Source organism: Microcaecilia unicolor, chromosome 8 (genome assembly GCF_901765095.1).
Source record: "Microcaecilia unicolor chromosome 8, aMicUni1.1, whole genome shotgun sequence".
NCBI classification, from domain to species: domain Eukaryota; kingdom Metazoa; phylum Chordata; class Amphibia; order Gymnophiona; family Siphonopidae; genus Microcaecilia; species Microcaecilia unicolor.
The window spans coordinates 7653677-7670286 of record NC_044038.1 but is presented as its reverse complement, the minus strand read 5'-3'; the positions used below and the strand labels follow the sequence as shown (position 1 = coordinate 7670286).

The following is a 16610-nucleotide window of genomic DNA, read 5'->3' as shown; positions in this document are numbered from 1 at the left end:
GAAATTCTGTATATGGTGCCTTAAATATCAATCGTGAAGCCACGTTGTTAGTGCGATTCTTTAAATTACGCCTAAAGTTAGGCGTAGTTTATAGAATACCCTCATGCACCGTTCTTGCACCTAAAATTTAGGCCACCAAAAACCAGGCCTAAATAGCTGCGCTAAGTTACACGCAGATCGGGCGTATTCTATCATTGTGCGCATAGTTTTTTGAAACTCCCACAACCCGCCCGCTCCACACCCATGGCCACACCCCCCCCTTTGTGACTGCGCTCAATAGAATTTATGTGCACCACATTATAGAATACACCTAGAAAATTGTGGGTGGAAATTCTAATTAAAGCCAATTAGTGCTGCTAATTGGTTGTTAAGTACCAATTATCAGTGCTAATTTGCTTGTTAATTAAGGCGCGCGTGCAATTTGGCCGTGCGGCCAAATTACTGAACACAACTCAAGGCGCTATATATAGAAGTTGGGGGTATATGAATAGAGCCACTAAAAATTCTTACAGACCACCCTGACACTTGTTTTTAGCATCTGGACTATACCCCCAACACTGCAGCCTCCTTCACATTTTCTGCATTGAATAATATATATTCCAGTCCTCTGGAAATTCACCAAAATTCCATGTACATCAACAAATGCGAAAATAACATGGCACATAAATAAGCAAAGTAAACCAAAGGGTATGTGACCCGCTCAAATAATGTTAAAGAAATTAAATAGAAATAAAACATTCTTACGGAAGGAAGGAAAAGACTCGGGAATCTTAGCTAGGCACGAATTGGAAAACCAGTGTTCTATCATTTCCATCCTAGGCAAACCAGCTTCCTCTTTGGCTTTCTATTGTACGAAAAACACTAGTGAAAAGATGTCAAAATAAGCAAATCTCTTCAATTATTCAATCAGTTTCAGAACTCTGTCTCAGGGGAGGGTGGGCTAAACCATTTAGCATTCAGGGGTCCTTTCACAGAGTGGCCGTAAGCCCAACGTGGGCTTACCGTTCGCTCTTTCGGGACTGCCACCGGCCCAACGCGGCCACCGGCGGTAGTTCTGCCCCGAGCACGCGCCATTTCTGGGGGAAAAAAGAAAACCCCCCCGGAAATGGCTTGCGCGGCAGTAATCAGGCATCGCCACGGGTTGCCTGCTTACTGCCGGGTTAGCGTGGGAGCCCTTATCCCCACCTCAGTGGGTGGCGGTAAGGGCTCCCCATCACATGGTCATGCGGTAGGTTTTCTCTTACCGCATGGCCATGAGTGCTGGGGGCTTTTTTACCTGCTGCGGTAAAAAGGGCCCTGGCGTGCGGGAAAAATGGCCTTCACCGCCAGCGCAGGGCCCTTTTTCCCGCAGCTTGGTTACAGGGCCTCTCAATGTTCAAACTGCAATTACTATCTCAGTAATGTAGAGCTAATCTCCTTTCGCTGGGAGTGGGTGGCATTCAGGAAGCAGTGCTACGCTACATTAATTATTTTGGCTATTTTGAAAAACTTTCACTAATGTTTTCAGTGTACTAGAAAGCCAGAAAGGAAGGGTTTATTTATTTATTTTTTGGCTTGTGATCAAAATGATAGAGCACTGGTTTTCCATTAGTGCCCAGCTAAGATTCCCGAGGCTTTATCTGTCCTTCGGTAAGAACATTTATTTTTATTTGATTGCTTTAAAATTATTTGAACGGGCCACATGTTTGATTTAGTTTTCTAAGGGGTCCTTTCACAAAGCCGCGGTTACAAAGCGGCCTGTGGTAGGTGGGCGTGTGTTTTTTTGTGCGCGCTGGACAACTTTTTACCGCGACTGGGGAAAAGACCATTTTTTAATAGGCCAGGAAATGGGTGTGCGCAAAAATGAAAACTAGCACACACCTATATATGGTCTGAGACCTTACTGCCAGCCATTAACCTTGTGGTAAGGGCTCATGCGCTACCCATACGGTAACCAGTGTGGCTGTGCTGCTGATTACCACCTGGAACGCCCCTCCCCCCACGCTAGAAAATAGAAAAATATTTTCTACCGCGGGATTCGGCATGTACCAAACTCAGAATTACCACCGGGCACACATGCTACCCCGGTGGGAGTGCCGATTTGGTGCCCGCATATTAGCCCTCCCGCAGCTTTATAACAGGGCCCCTTAGTGAATACCCTACTTACCTCATTTTTAAATTTGTAAGTAGAGATATTTTATTTGAATTTATCAGACAAGGAGGTATGCTATGAATTAAAATATACTTAAGCAAGCATAAGAGTTCAGAACCAATGTATTTAAAAGAAATGCAAGCTGCACTGGCTTCCCCATCAGAGAAAGAAAAACTTCAAAGCCCACACATTGATTCATAGGATTATTCACGGAGAATCCCCTAGTTACATGAAGAACTTGCTACATGAACAAACAGATATATGGCATCACGTACTTACCTCAATTTACGCCTTCCCAACTGCAAAGGAATTAAACACAAAACCTTCTATGCATCTAGCTTCTCCTTCTTAGGCAGCCAGCTTTGGAACGCTCTACCAAGATCCATTCGAACAATTAACGACTATCTGTCCCTCCGAAAAATGTTGAAAACCCATCTCTTCAAGCAAGCTTACCCTAACGACCCGACTTAACCTTATAAACCCACCCACATGTCTCCTCTCCTGCGAAGAATTATATCCTAAACCATGTCTTCCTATCCCTTTATCTTTCTTCCCCATCTTCCCTACACCACACCCCCTCCCTATCTCTTTTCCTTCAGCTTACCCTAACTTTGTTACACATTTCCATGCTAAATTTACTTATTATCAAGGCCTTTTTATTACTATGTTTTTCTACAGTTGTAAAAATTCTCCTTATAAGACTTTGTAATTCTAGTTACTATGTAAGCCGCATTGAACCTGCTACGTGTGGGAAAGCGTGGGGTACAACTGTAATGTAATAATAATAATAATAATGCAGAGCAAACAAAAGTATGTAGAGAATTGGTTTTTAATCTAGACTTCCTTAGTGCTACAGGGAAAAAGACCAGGAAGAATAATGGGCAAAGTACGTACGTTTTTTTAGTAGATATAGCAATGCATTCCTTCTGTGCATTCAGTGGCAGAGGAGCCAGCCCTGTGGGTGTTGCGGGTGCTTGAGCCCCGTCCCCCCTGTGTTGAACAAACTCTTTTGACGGAGTCCAGAGAGGGGTAATGTCCATTGGCTTTAACACCTCCAATCATTTCGAAAAGTTGGCTTCCTTGGTGCCCCCGTCATTTGTAACAATGAACTTGAAGCCACATCTCTTTGGTTGCTTTCAAGCCTCAAGTTTTCTCATTGCGGCCCATGGACAATAGCACGGTGTTAGCAGATAAAGTTGTCTCTTAGGTAGGTGCTTTACCATCCAGTCCATGGTATTCTTACAACACAACACCATGGCTTTCTGTTTCTCTTCCGTGACAGTCCCTTATCTTCCATATTTTTAGTACATTTCGCAAAATAGCATTTCAGTAGATGTTACAAATAATTCTGATCTATCCTCATACCTGAAATGAAGTCAAACTGAAGCTTATTTCTTATGTTTTGTCCAACCTGTGTCAAAATTATGAATTTAACCATTGAGCCTAACCCATAGGACACCTGATGGTGTAGTGTTAAAGACAGGGAATGAAAAGCAGAGGACTGACACTAGCAGAAAAATGCAGGTCACAAATTTATTAAAAACACAGTCCAATAAAATACACAAAGATCCAGTATAAAAACGTCTGTAGAAACTTTTATAAAATGCCCAACACGTTTTGGTGATCAGCCTGTCAGGGGTGTACATAAATTTCACAGAACCTGCAATGGAGGAAGGTGGGTTCTGATGGGCAGCACCCAAGGGTCGCATCTAACTATGTTTATGTTAACACTTCATCAATCGATGTATGTACAGAAGAACAAAAACCTTGCAGACTTGCAATCACACAGGAAACAGGGAAGATGACTCAAAAGAGGAGGATTGGACAGTGCTCTTGAATATAGAGCTTATCGATCAATCTACAGACTTGACACGGCCGTGTTTTGGGCTTAGGGCCAGCTTCAGGAGTCTTTAATTTGCTGCAATCATTGCCTATATTTCAACTTGGGATAATTAAGTTGAAATCAGTGAATGCTGGTAGCGAGTCCGGTCTAGAGACGCAGTTAGCTTTAGTCCAGAGATCCAAACATGTATCACTTCTGAGTACTTCAGTTTTAATAGCGACGGCACTTTTTCATCTTCCCGCCAAGACTCGCTATCAGCATTCAGTGATTTCAACTTACTTATCCCAAGTTGAGATAAAGGCAATAATTGCAGCAATTAAAAACTCCTGAGACAGGCCCTTTGGCCGAAACACGGCCGTGTCGAGTCTTAGATTGATCAATAAACTCTATTTTCCTTTGTCCAATCCTCCTTTTTAAAGTCTCTTTCGCTGTTTCCTGTGTGAACACTAGATTAATCGTCAAATTTCGAACATACTAAGTCTAGGTGATGTACAATATAAAATAATCAAAAAGAAAGAAAAGAACTTCAAAAAATAAGACAGATAGAAATGCAACCACCCAAAGAGATAGAAATCAGTGTACAAACAAAATTCATAACACTACCTCACATCGGTTATAGAACCGGCACGTGCTGGGGAGCAAATAGTTAAATGGATACCACCCAAAATATTAAAAGTATTCAGAGGTTACAGCTTCCAGGCTTCTATAATCAAAGTGAGGTGGTCAGATGGGACTCCTTGGGTTGCCCATCAGTACTCAACTATGTTTGCTTATTTTATTGGTTTGTGTTGTTGTGACCTGCATATTCCTGGTAACACTAGAGCTTTTCTTGTGTTAAGGAAGCCATAAGAAAGGGAATTCTGCTATTTTATGATCTTTGGTGATCAATAGTCCTGCATAATTGATAAGACCGGTATCACACTTTCAGTAATTACTACTGGTGGAGTGAAATGGTGAGATCCGTGGGGGGTTTTCTTCTTAAAGTTCCTAAGATTCCTTATCATTCTCAATGGACCTTGCTGAAGGATGTTTTCATCACAGACAGAAAACCGATCTGAGCAATGCATAAACCACACAATCATATGCAGATTATAATGTACATATTAGAAATAAACAAGACAGGATATCTTGCACTTTAAACTAGAAATCCCTTCCTAGATGTAGACCTGAATTATTTCAAAAACCCTCAAGTTTTCTTTTGATAATCATGGGTAAAAAAGAAGTCACAGAGGTCTTTTATTTGGCTCAGTGGCCTAAGGTTGGTGGGTCACATGTGTATTGGCTGAATGTAATTCCGAGGAAATATGCCGACTCTTCCTGAGATGCGTCCTTTCCACCAGTTGGCATCTGAGCAGTCCAGAACTTCAATGATATCTCCTCTACAGAAGGGAAGCTCAGTGGCATCTTGTGATAAGAAGTCAAATTGGGCTTGAACAAACTTGGTTTTCTGCTGTTAGAGAAAAGGAGAGCAAGAAAAAAAAATAATGTAACAAGTGGAAAGAGCTAAGCAAACTGCAGAAGGAGTGGAACTGGGAAGTCTAGGTGGACCTCAAGATCTGATTATGCTGTCATAGTGTATGCTTCTATCAAAGCTATTCTGACCCAAGCAGGTGGGAGTGGGGGGACAGTGGTTTAGAGGGTTGGAGAGGGTGTTAATAGGGCTATAGAAGGTTAGGTGAGGGTAGAAAGGTAGTTAGTTACAGTGGAACCTGACCATCCATTGACATGCCACCAGCAACATAGCTCACCAAACAACAGTCCAGGTCAAAACAAAAGCCTTCTCTGCCATTTAGTCATTATTTCTAGGAGGTGCATATTCGGGCACGCAGTTCACACTCCATTGGGTGCCTGCCCGATGCACACCCACTCCCTGCCCCAAACACACATGTATGTGACAAACTTCACATGTGTGCATCTGTTTGGCCTTTATAGAATACTGCTTAATGCAGTCCTGACTTTTGGGCAGCCAGATGTTGATTTTGGGTGCATGAATGGTACCCAACTTTATAGAACTGCTACCATAAAGCTACCATCATAGACCTTCTGGTATACCTAGAAGCACGCAGGAAAAGAGGAGGAAACATCCCTCACATACAAGTGAGCGACAAACAAAGAAGTGAGGTCAACTCAAAGAGGATATCAAAAAGTCTTTAACTAACAAGTTAATTAAAGACTTTTTGATATCCTCTTTGAGTTGACCTCACTTCTTTGTCATACCTAGAAACACGACAGAGCTGAATACTCAAAAGTGCTGAGGTGAAGTAGACAGCCCATCACTTTCCATCCTTAAAGTTTGACAAGGGTTCTATCTGTCAAACAGAAGGAATGAGTAAGGGTCCACCAGCTCATGAAGTGAAAAAAGTAACATCATTTACAAAAAAGAACAAAAATCATTATAAAGAACTTGACCAGCAAACCAGGGAAAGCAAGTGGCTAAAACATAAATTCAGTGAGAAATGCAGAGAGTTACTTCAGAAACCCCAAGTTGATCAAAACTTGACCCTGGCATGGTTAACGGGGAGTTAAACAACCTAAAGATGAAAGAGATTGATAACTGCAGTAAAGGATGTGGACTATGGACAAAACAGCTTACTACCATCATAGAAAAAAAACTGGTAAAACACACCAATGCTGATTCTGTAGCATTGAACTGGAAATAGTTACATATATCTTCACTGGATGTGACATGATGATATCAGAAAGCCTGCACCCAAAACTCAACTATGAGTACTGAAAGTGCCTTCTTCAGGAGTCTTGGTAAACATGTACAAAAGATTTTTCGTACACATTTACCAAGACTCCTGAAGAAAGCACTTTCAGTGCCGAAACATCTCAGCCCTCGCACCAGGCGGCCTTGGGACGCCCCTGGTATGTAATATCACCAACCAGGTCCCATTGCATGAAATGTTAATCCAGTCATCATCTTCCGGCTCCCATCCTAGCACACTTTGCTGCTTGATTTCTTTATGCTTATGTTTATTAACAAATTTGAGATACTGCTTGGCCTGTAAGGATAAAAGTGGTATACAATGTAAAATACAAATCTTATAGATGAAAAGGAAAAGAACGCCAACAGTAAAAGGAAAGAAGACACATCATTCCAACATACAAGAAAAAGAGAAGAAAAATATAGAAAAACACATAAAATGAGTAACTAACTAACTAACTAACTAACTAACTAACTAACATTAATCATTGTCAAGCTGATGAGAAGGTGGCTTCACAGTCTGTACTTCAAGCGATGGAGGGTTGGGTGGCTTAAGATCAGAAGGAGCAGGCACCCCTGGGTGTCAAGCCTGGAGCTCTAACCACTTGGCTACTCCTCCACTTGAGTCTTTCTAGACGTAAGTCCTAGACACACTGTGGCAAAATCTAATGCTTTAGGCCTTAAGTATGGTTCACCCTTGGCCATCTCTGCTTCTGTCTAAATAGGCTTGTTCTGAAAATATTTGGATCCGATATTTAGCAGGACATATCTGAATGGAAAAGGGTCTTATCAAGTTAAGTTACTTACTGGGCCAGATCTGGATATTAGCGGCACTTACGAGATACAGTGGGGGAAATAAGTATTTGATCCCTTGCTGATTTTGTAAGTTTGCCCACTGACAAAGACATGAGCAGCCCATAATTGAAGGGTAGGTTATTGGTAACAGTGAGAGATAGCACATCACAAATTAAATCCGGAAAATCACATTGTGGAAAGTATATGAATTTATTTGCATTCTGCAGAGGGAAATAAGTATTTGATCCCCCACCAACCAGTAAGAGATCTGGCCCCTACAGACCAGGTAGATGCTCCAAATCAACTCGTTACCTGCATGACAGACAGCTGTCGGCAATGGTCACCTGTATGAAAGACACCTGTCCACAGACTCAGTGAATCAGTCAGACTCTAACCTCTACAAAATGGCCAAGAGCAAGGAGCTGTCTAAGGATGTCAGGGACAAGATCATACACCTGCACAAGGCTGGAATGGGCTACAAAACCATCAGTAAGACGCTGGGCGAGAAGGAGACAACTGTTGGTGCCATAGTAAGAAAATGGAAGAAGTACAAAATGACTGTCAATCGACAAAGATCTGGGGCTCCACGCAAAATCTCACCTCGTGGGGTATCCTTGATCATGAGGAAGGTTAGAAATCAGCCTACAACTACAAGGGGGGAACTTGTCAATGATCTCAAGGCAGCTGGGACCACTGTCACCACGAAAACCATTGGTAACACATTACGACATAACGGATTGCAATCCTGCAGTGCCCGCAAGGTCCCCCTGCTCCGGAAGGCACATGTGACGGCCCATCTGAAGTTTGCCAGTGAACACCTGGATGATGCCGAGAGTGATTGGGAGAAGGTGCTGTGGTCAGATGAGACAAAAATTGAGCTCTTTGGCATGAACTCAACTCGCCGTGTTTGGAGGAAGAGAAATGCTGCCTATGACCCAAAGAACACCGTCCCCACTGTCAAGCATGGAGGTGGAAATGTTATGTTTTGGGGGTGTTTCTCTGCTAAGGGCACAGGACTACTTCACCGCATCAATGGGAGAATGGATGGGGCCATGTACCGTACAATTCTGAGTGACAACCTCCTTCCCTCCGCCAGGGCCTTAAAAATGGGTCGTGGCTGGGTCTTCCAGCACGACAATGACCCAAAACATACAGCCAAGGCAACAAAGGAGTGGCTCAGGAAGAAGCACATTAGGGTCATGGAGTGGCCTAGCCAGTCACCAGACCTTAATCCCATTGAAAACTTATGGAGGGAGCTGAAGCTGCGAGTTGCCAAGCGACAGCCCAGAACTCTTAATGATTTAGAGATGATCTGCAAAGAGGAGTGGACCAAAATTCCTCCTGACATGTGTGCAAACCTCATCATCAACTACAGAAGACGTCTGACCGCTGTGCTTGCCAACAAGGGTTTTGCCACCAAGTATTAGGTCTTGTTTGCCAGAGGGATTAAATACTTATTTCCCTCTGCAGAATGCAAATAAATTCATATACTTTCCACAATGTGATTTTCCGGATTTAATTTGTGATGTGCTATCTCTCACTGTTACCAATAACCTACCCTTCAATTGTGGGCTGCTCATGTCTTTGTCAGTGGGCAAACTTACAAAATCAGCAAGGGATCAAATACTTATTTCCCCCACTGTAGTTGCCTGGATATCAGTGACACCGTGGCTTGTGGTGAGGCAGTCCAGGGGCAGAGTCAGGGTGGACCCGGAAAGTATCTGGGTGCTGCCAATTTTTAATGCCAGATAACCAGCTGGGCAAGAAGGACCACATAAAATGTAGTTTTAACTATGTCTGCTTGGATACTGCCACTGAATTTTGGCGCACCTACGTGACTTCAAGGAGCTGCCCATACCTGGATAACGGCCCCTCAAGGTTTCCTTATCCCTTACCCGTTCCCCCAAGCCCTTCCAACAGTCATAACAGTCTGATCACTAAAAACCAACCTGTTCAAAAAGGCATACCACAATGATCTAGCCTAAATTCCAGATAACGAAACTTATACCAGAACTGGACAAAACTGAACCCTCGATACCTGATTGCTTAATTTACTCTGTCACCATTGAACTTTAACGCAATACCACTTTATTTCTCATTCTGGAAATGAACTCTCTAGACTTGACTGCTTGAAGTACTCTGTCACATATGAACTTTAATGCAATACCACTCTGTATTTCTCATTCCGATAATGGCGATCGCCACTACGGCATAATGTAAGCCACATTGAGCCTGCAAATAGGTGGGAAAATGTGGGCTACAAATGCAATAAATAAATAAATAAATTATACTCCCCAAAGCCAATTGGAAAAAAAATGAGCTTTTAATAAAGATTTTTAGTGAACCATGAACCATTTCACGGAGCTCCAAACATTTTAACCTTGCATTTAAAATTGTATTTTTAATTGTTAATGAATGTGCTCGTGCACCAACAACGCTTTTCTTGCCGCTGCCCGTGATGGGCTGAAAGGATCTTCGTAGGTCTAGCAGTGCTGCAGGTGTGATAGACAGTAGAAGGGGAGTGATGTGTTTGGCATCCAGAAGGAAAATGTTTTGCAACTGCAGGAAATGCCAGCTGAAGCAAGCACAACACTCGTTCAAAGTGGGGCAGAGGACTTCTTTTACCAGCTGGCATCCAGGTAGGCGTTTGGTTCCAACATGAAATGAATTTAATGGCTTTGAAAGTGCCAGATCAGCACTTGACAAGGCATGTGATGGACTGTCGGTAAGGGCAGATGATGAAAAGCAGCAGGGTGTCCTACCCAGGGCGTGTGCAGCCGGGAAGCAGATGAGGAAAGCAATACAGAACCCCAGAAGAAGATGATGAAAATCAGGGTGTTCTACCTCAACCATGCTGAACCCCACCAGTGATTAAAAAAAAAAAACAGAAGGCGATCTGCCTTCCCAAGTCAGTCCTGCAGTACCCCCTTGCCATCCAGGTTTTCAGGATATCCACAATGAACGTACTGTGTTGATATTGTAAGTAGTGTACTATGCCGTACTTTGTGTTGTTATTTGAATATTGTTACTGCTGTCTATTGCTTATGCTTGATTTATTTTTACTGTACACCGCCTGAAGTGAATTCTTTCAAAAAAAAGGCGGTAAATAAATCCTAATAAATAAATGTGCATGAACTTGATTTGCATATACTGCCTCCATTATATGCAAACCTCTTTCAAGCATATTCATTGTGGATATCCTGAAAACCTGATGGGCAAGGGGGTACTCCAGGACTGACATGGGAAACACTGCTCTACCTCAATCATGCTGACCCCCCAAAGCAGGTGATGAAGAGCAGGGTGCTCTACCTCAATCATGCTGTTCCCCCAAAGCAGGTGATAAAATGCAGGGTTCTCTATCTCAACCATGTTGAACCCCCAAAGCAGGTAATGAAATGCAGGGTGCTCTATCTCAACCATGCTGAACCCCCAAAGCGGGTGACAAAATGCAGGGTTCTCTACCTCAATCATGCTGAACCCCCAAAGCAGGTGATGAAATGCAGGGTTCTCTACCTCAACCATACTGAACCCCCCAAAGCAGGTGATGAAATGCAGGGTTCTCTACCTCAATCATGCTGATCCCCTAAAGCAGGGGTTGAAATGCAGGGTGCTCTACCTCAACCATGCTGAACCCCCAAAGCAGGTGATGAAGAGCAGGGTTCTCTACCTCAACCATACTGAACCCCCCAAAGCAGGTGATGAAATGCAGGGTGCTCTATCTCAACCATGCTGAACCCCCAAAGCGGGTGACAAAATGCAGGGTTCTCTACCTCAATCATGCTGAACCCCCAAAGCAGGTGACGAAATGCAGGGTTCTCTACCTCAACCATGCTGAACCCCCAAAGCAGCTGACGAAATGCAGGGTTCTCTACCTCAACCATGCTGAACCCCCAAAGCAGCTGACGAAATGCAGGGTTCTCTATCTCAATCATGCTGATCTCCCAAAGCAGGTGATGAAATGCAGGGTGCTCTACCTCAACCATGCTGAACCCGAAAAGCAGATGATGAAATGTAGGGTGCTGTGCCTAAAGCAAAGTTTTCCAGATCTATTTTATTGAGCCCAGAGATCGTCCAATTACCACCACAGAAATGTACACCAGATATAGGGCCCTTTTTACTAGCGATTCCCAGTGCAATGAAGCCGACAAAGTCCATTCAATTTGAATGGGCTTCATTGGCATTGCAGCACAGAAATTGCTAGCATGGTTTGGTAAATGAGGCCCATAGTTATTTAAATTGCATAAATTTATCCTGATTGTAAAAAAAAAAAAAATAGGAGAAATTATAACCAAATGTAAAGATTTTTTATCCAAAGCCAGAAGACTTCCATTATATAACAAATAGACTTGGGAAAATAAATGTGATATTTTGAAATATACTTAATAAATCAAATACAAAATAACTTGAAAATGATAAACGTTAAGCCTTGTAGTGCTATAGAAATGCTAAATAGTAGTAGTAGTAGTAGTAGTAGTAATCCAAAAGGCAAAAAGCTTGGAATACCACATTGACCTCCTCAATACATCGGTCAATGAATTTCTTCATGTAATCATCGCACACATAAAAGCCTTCAAAGCCACCAAAGATGAGAGAATATGGTTTGCAACAGTCCAAATAATAAACAGTATCTCAATAATATCAAAGATTATATTTAAAAATGCCTATCACATACCATATTAAGATGTCACAGAAGTCCAAAAATCACAGACCCAACATAGGAATGCCTTGTAGTTATGGCCAAGGAAGTCTTTCTTGAAAAGCATCCAAGTGGAATACGGATACAATAAAATTCGACATGAAGTTCATGGCGGTGTTGTCTAATTCACTTGTCCTACATGATGAAGCCTTCAGTGTGGCAAAACACAGGACTATGTTGGCGGCTTTGGATCTCTTTTACTAAGCAGTGTTAAAAAATTGGCCTTCGCTATCCCCAGAGCGGGTCTTTCCCACACGCTAAGGCCTATTTCAGCACTGCCGGGAAATGGGTGATTTTTCCATTTCAGCAATAATGGCCACACACTAATCTTCCCATTAGCGTGCGATCACTTAGTTACCGACAACTATTTCATAGGCGGGAAGGACTCACGTGCGGCAATGCAGCTGAGCTAACTGAGTAGCGTAGAACATACCTACTCTCTGCCCCCAGACTCGATCTAGTGCTAAAAAAAACCACTATTCTTTAGCGTGTGGGTAATGCACATACATGTAAAAACTACTGCGAGACGCCTGAGCTACTGAATTTTAAACTGCGGTAAGCAGGCGATAGTATTTACTGCAGCTTAGCAAAATAACCCCTTTCTGTTTGAACTAAAACTATAAGGCAATTCTATGCTGAGTCTGTGACTTTTAGTTTTCTGTGACATCTTAATATGGGTATGCGATGCAGGTAAGTAGAAGGAAGAAGAAAAGTATTTTTTTAAAATATAATGTTAATAATTAATGATACAGTTTATTATATGGACGTAAATCATTGTCTCTCAATAAATACCTGTTTTTAAGGCTTTTTCATCTGTAATGATTGGGATGAACAAAAAAATAAAATAAAGGCAAAAGACTGCTTACTTATGTCAAATACACAAACAAGAAAGCAGACTATACAAAACAAATCCAAAACCAAAATAAAGAAAAGAACAATACCCGACGTGGCCACGTTTCGCCCTCAGGCTGCGTCAGGGGTAAAACTCTAAATTCAAAACACAAACATGAAATCAGCATATTAAAAACAGTAATATGTATATAGTAATGAAATAAATTCATATATTAACATACATAAGTCATATTCAAAAACAAACATCAAACCAATGTAGCAAATATATTAACATGTATATAAAGAAAATTAATAACATTGTCTATTGGAATGAAATAAGTTCAAATTAACATGAATAAATAAACAATAAAAAACAAAATTATATGTATAAACAATCTTTCAATCTTCACATTAAAACAAACATAAAAAATATTAAATATAAAAAAATATAAGAAAAACAATTAAAATATCAAAACGTATGTAAGGAGAAGTGGAGAGCATAATATCTAAATTGATGTAAAATATATTGGCTAATTTATATCGTGAAGATTGAAAGATTGCTTATACATATAATTTTGTTTTTTTTTTTATTGTTTATTCATGTTAATTTGAACTTATTTCATTCCAATATACGTTATAGATTTTTGACATATTAACTCATATTCTGAACTGACTAAAATATTATGTTCTCCACTTATATACGGTTTGATAATTATTTTTAATTGGTTTTTAGTATATATGTGTTTTAATGTCATGATTAAAAGATTGTTTATACACATTTAAAAAATTGTTTTATATTGTTTGTTTATTCATATTAATATGTTTTAAGGATGAATTGACTATGTTAGAATTTATTAATTTATTTTTCTATATATATGAAATTATTTCATCCCAATATACATGTTATTGATTTTCTTTATATATATGTTAATATATTTGCTACGTTGATTTGATGTTTGTTTTTGAATATGACTTACGTATATCGATATATGAATTTATTTCATTACTATATACATATTACTGCTTTTAATATGTTGATTTCATGTTTGTGTTTTGAATTTAGAGTTTTACCCCTGATGCAGCCTTAGGGCGAAACGTGACCACGTCGGGTATTGTTCTTAATAAAGATTTTTTCTTTTTGTATGATTGAAATAAAGAAATTTATTGATCAATGTATTGAAGAGGTCAATGTGGTATTCCAAGCTTTATGCCTTTTGGATTAACGTTTATCATTTTCAAGTTATTTTGTATTTGATTTATTAAGTACTAGTGCAACCAACCCATTTCGTCAAAAATGAAATGGGCCTTAGGAAGGCTCTCGTCTAAGCGATTTCTCCTCTCTCCCCTGCCCTCCCCTCCATGTCCTGCGATTCTTCCCTCCTCTCCCATCCTCCCCTCCGTGTCCCGTGATTCTTCCCTCCCCTCCATGTCCAAAGATTCTGATCTCCCCTCCATGTACAGCGATTCTCCTCTGCCCTGCCATCCCCTCCGTGTGCTGCGATTCTCCCCTCGACTCCCATCATGTCCAGCGATTCTCCTCTGCCCTGCGCTCCCCTCCATATCCCAGGATTCTGGCCTCCCCTCCATGTCCATCGATTGTTCTCTGTCCTGGCCTCCTCTCCGTGTCCCGCAATTCTGGCCTCCCCTCCATGTCCAGCGATTCTCTTCTGCCCTGCCCTCCCTTCCGTGTCCCACGATTCTCTCCTCTCCTCCCATCCCATCCATGTCCATTGATTCTCCTCTGCCCTGTCCTCCCCTTGATGTCCCGCGATTCTGTCCTTCCCTCCATGTCCAGCGATTGTCCTGTGCCCTGCCCTCCCATCCGTTCGAAACATCCTGACGTCAGCCAGTCAGCCATAGAACATTGAGGTACAAATTATTATATTAGATATTTAGTAATAGAACAGAAAAAAGATGTGATCTGAAGAAGAAGGGTTACCTTCGAAAGTTACCGTATTTTTCGGACTATAAGACGCACCAGACCATAAGACGCACCTAGGTTTTCCTCCCAAATTTGGAGGACAAAAAAAGTGCATCTTATAGTCCGAAAAATAGTTACAGGCCCCCCTCCCTGTTCCAGGCACCCTCCCTCCGTTACAGGCACCCCCTCCCTCCCTCCGTTACAGGCACCCCCTTCCTCCCTCCGTTACAGGCACCCTCCCTCCCTCCGTTACAGGCACCCCCTCCCTCCCTCCATTACAGAGGCACCCCCTTCCTCCCTCCGTTACAGGCACCCCCTTCCTCCCTCCATTACAGGCACCCTCCCTCCCTCCCTCCATTACAGGCACACCCCCCTCTCTCCCTCCGTCAGAATTTTAAAACTCCTCACCTCGTCGGTGTGACTCGCGGTAGCAGCAGCGCTTCAGCGTGCACGTCGCTCTTCACTCAGCCAGCCTTCTCTCTCTCAGCTCTCTGGTCCTGCCCTTTGAGGGTGGGACCAGAGAGCTGAGAGAAAGAAGGCTGAGTGAAGGTCGCCGAGCGGCATGCACGCAGAAGCGCTGCTGCTACCGCGAGTCACACCGACGAGGTGAGGAGTTTTAAAATTCCGACGGAGGGAGAGAGGGGTGTGTGCCTGTAACGGAGGGAGGGAGGGAGGGAGCCTGTAACAGAGGGAGGGAGGATGGATGCCTTTAACGGAGAGAGGGAGGTGCCTGTAATGGGGGGGTTGCTGCATTCGGACTATAAGACGCAACAACATTTTCCTCCCAAATTTGGGAGGAAAAAAGTGTGTCTTATAGTCCGAAAAATATGGTAATCAAAAAATGCAATAAGGGCACTTGTTTACTAAGCCGCGCAGTAGGCGTGCTAGCATTTTTAGCATGCGCTAAAATTAACGCGTGCTAACTCTAGAGACACCTATATATTCCTACGGGTGTTTCTAGCGTTAGCGCAAGCTAACTTTTAGCGCGTGCTAAAAACGCTAGTGCACCTTAGTAAACAGGGCTCTAAGTTAGTCCAATAAAAAAGGTACCATCTTAAATTCTTTTCTATGCTTTGTTTTATTTCTATTTATTACCTTTAAAAGTGGACTAACACAGCTACCAACACTTTATTAAGAATATTTCAGATTATTAACACATTTTTTTCAAAGTCTATTTGTTTGTTTGCTTTGTCTAGTTTAAAAGAAGTCTTTACATTTATTTATTTTATTTATTTATTGCATTTGTATCCCACGTTTTCCCACCTCTTTCCAGGCTCAATGTGGCTTACATTACATCATGAATGGTGGACATAAGTTAGAAAATGGACAGTTAATCTCCAGCACAAACATTTCTTATATACATTTATTTTGAACATATCCCTTATGGATGTTCTGAATTATGGAGTCGATATGACAGGTCTGGGAAACACTGGCCTAGGGTGTGTTCACCCAGAGGAACAAGCGAGTTAAAATAGGGTGTTTCGGCTTTGGGTGTGCTCAACCTTGGAATGAGGTGATACAAAGCTTGGCGAAAAGAAGCTGACTTCTATATTGATAAAGTTGTGACAGACTTTTGTGTTTTAGTGCCATATCCTGTTTGGCTTTAAAAGTAATTTTGGGGCCTAACAGCCTAGTGGTTAGTGCAGCGTACTTTGATCTTGGGGAACTAGGTTTGATTCCCACTGC

General features: G+C 41.9%; 1 protein-coding gene across 4 annotated transcripts in view; it reads right to left on the bottom strand.

Moving 5' to 3' along the window:
* Nucleotides 1-2944: 2944 nt before the first annotated feature.
* GRAP (GRB2 related adaptor protein) overlaps nucleotides 2945-16610 on the bottom strand; it is a 113665-nt gene continuing 99999 nt past the window's right edge. For 3 of the 4 annotated variants that reach the window (XM_030212646.1, XM_030212648.1, XM_030212649.1), the window contains one exon: nucleotides 2945-5424. In XM_030212646.1, the coding sequence (XP_030068506.1) occupies nucleotides 5242-5424 (183 nt within the window). In that variant the 3' untranslated portion in view covers nucleotides 2945-5241. The remainder of the gene's footprint in view (nucleotides 5425-16610) is intronic. The other variant, XM_030212647.1, reaches the window with a different exon arrangement.